This window comes from Acyrthosiphon pisum, chromosome X (genome assembly GCF_005508785.2).
Source record: "Acyrthosiphon pisum isolate AL4f chromosome X, pea_aphid_22Mar2018_4r6ur, whole genome shotgun sequence".
Taxonomy (NCBI): Eukaryota; Metazoa; Arthropoda; class Insecta; order Hemiptera; family Aphididae; genus Acyrthosiphon; species Acyrthosiphon pisum.
In genome coordinates this window covers 118,541,505-118,542,263 of record NC_042493.1, presented here as the reverse complement: position 1 = coordinate 118,542,263, position 759 = coordinate 118,541,505, and the positions used below count along the sequence as shown (strand labels likewise).

General features: G+C 37.9%; 1 protein-coding gene across 1 annotated transcript; it reads left to right on the top strand.

Moving 5' to 3' along the window:
• Positions 1 to 136: 136 nt before the first annotated feature.
• LOC103309583 lies at positions 137 to 535 on the top strand. The gene has a single exon (XM_008185368.1). The coding sequence runs from the start codon at positions 137 to 139 to the stop codon at positions 533 to 535; it is 399 nt and encodes a 132-aa protein (XP_008183590.1).
• The last annotated feature ends 224 nt before the right edge of the window (positions 536 to 759 follow it).

Here is a 759-nt window from a genome sequence, read left to right as displayed (position 1 = left end):
GATCTTAACTTCCGCCCTCACATTGACTCCATCTGCTGCCGAGCCCTCAAGTCGCTTGGCTTTGTAATGCGCACCATTAATGAGTTTAAGCTGTCTGGATCTCTCAAGACATGTCTACTGCTCTTTAGTCCGAAGCATGCTAGAGTATGCGTCTGTGCTCTGGGACCCATTTGTGGTAACTTATTCTTGCCACTTAGAGCGAGTACAAAGACGCTTTCTGTCGTCTGCTGCTTACATGCTGAAAATTGTCCATCCACCTCATGACTATACTCCAGTATTGCGCGCACTTAGCCTTACATCTTTAGCAAATAGACGCGTTAAAACTAACCTGGCCTTTTTACAAAAGTTAATTGATGGTTCCATAAAAACCCCATCACTGCTCGACCAAGTAAACTTTAAAGTTCCACATCGGGCCACAAGGTCTCGAGTTCCTTTTACTGTACCTCTCCACTGCACCAATTACGGTAAAAACAAACCAATTGACCGCATGATGCGTTTGGCTAACGAGGACCCCACAATTCTCAATTTACCTTAATATCGTGTTATTTTTTGTACATTTATTGTATGTAATTTTACTTGTGTTCTAATTATTATAGTTTATTTATTGTACCTGTAATTCTGCTGTATTTTTAGGCCATCGCCCCTTGTATATGTTAATTATCTTATTTTACTGAATTATTGTTGTGTGCTGTACTAAATAAGGAATTTTTATTCCGTAAATTAATTAATAAATAAATAAATAATATTGTAAATATTGTA

Bases quoted from the DNA above. Each gene is read 5' to 3' on its own strand.
- LOC103309583 (XM_008185368.1), top strand. From the start codon at position 137: ATGCTAGAGTATGCGTCTGTGCTCTGGGACCCATTTGTGGTAACTTAT.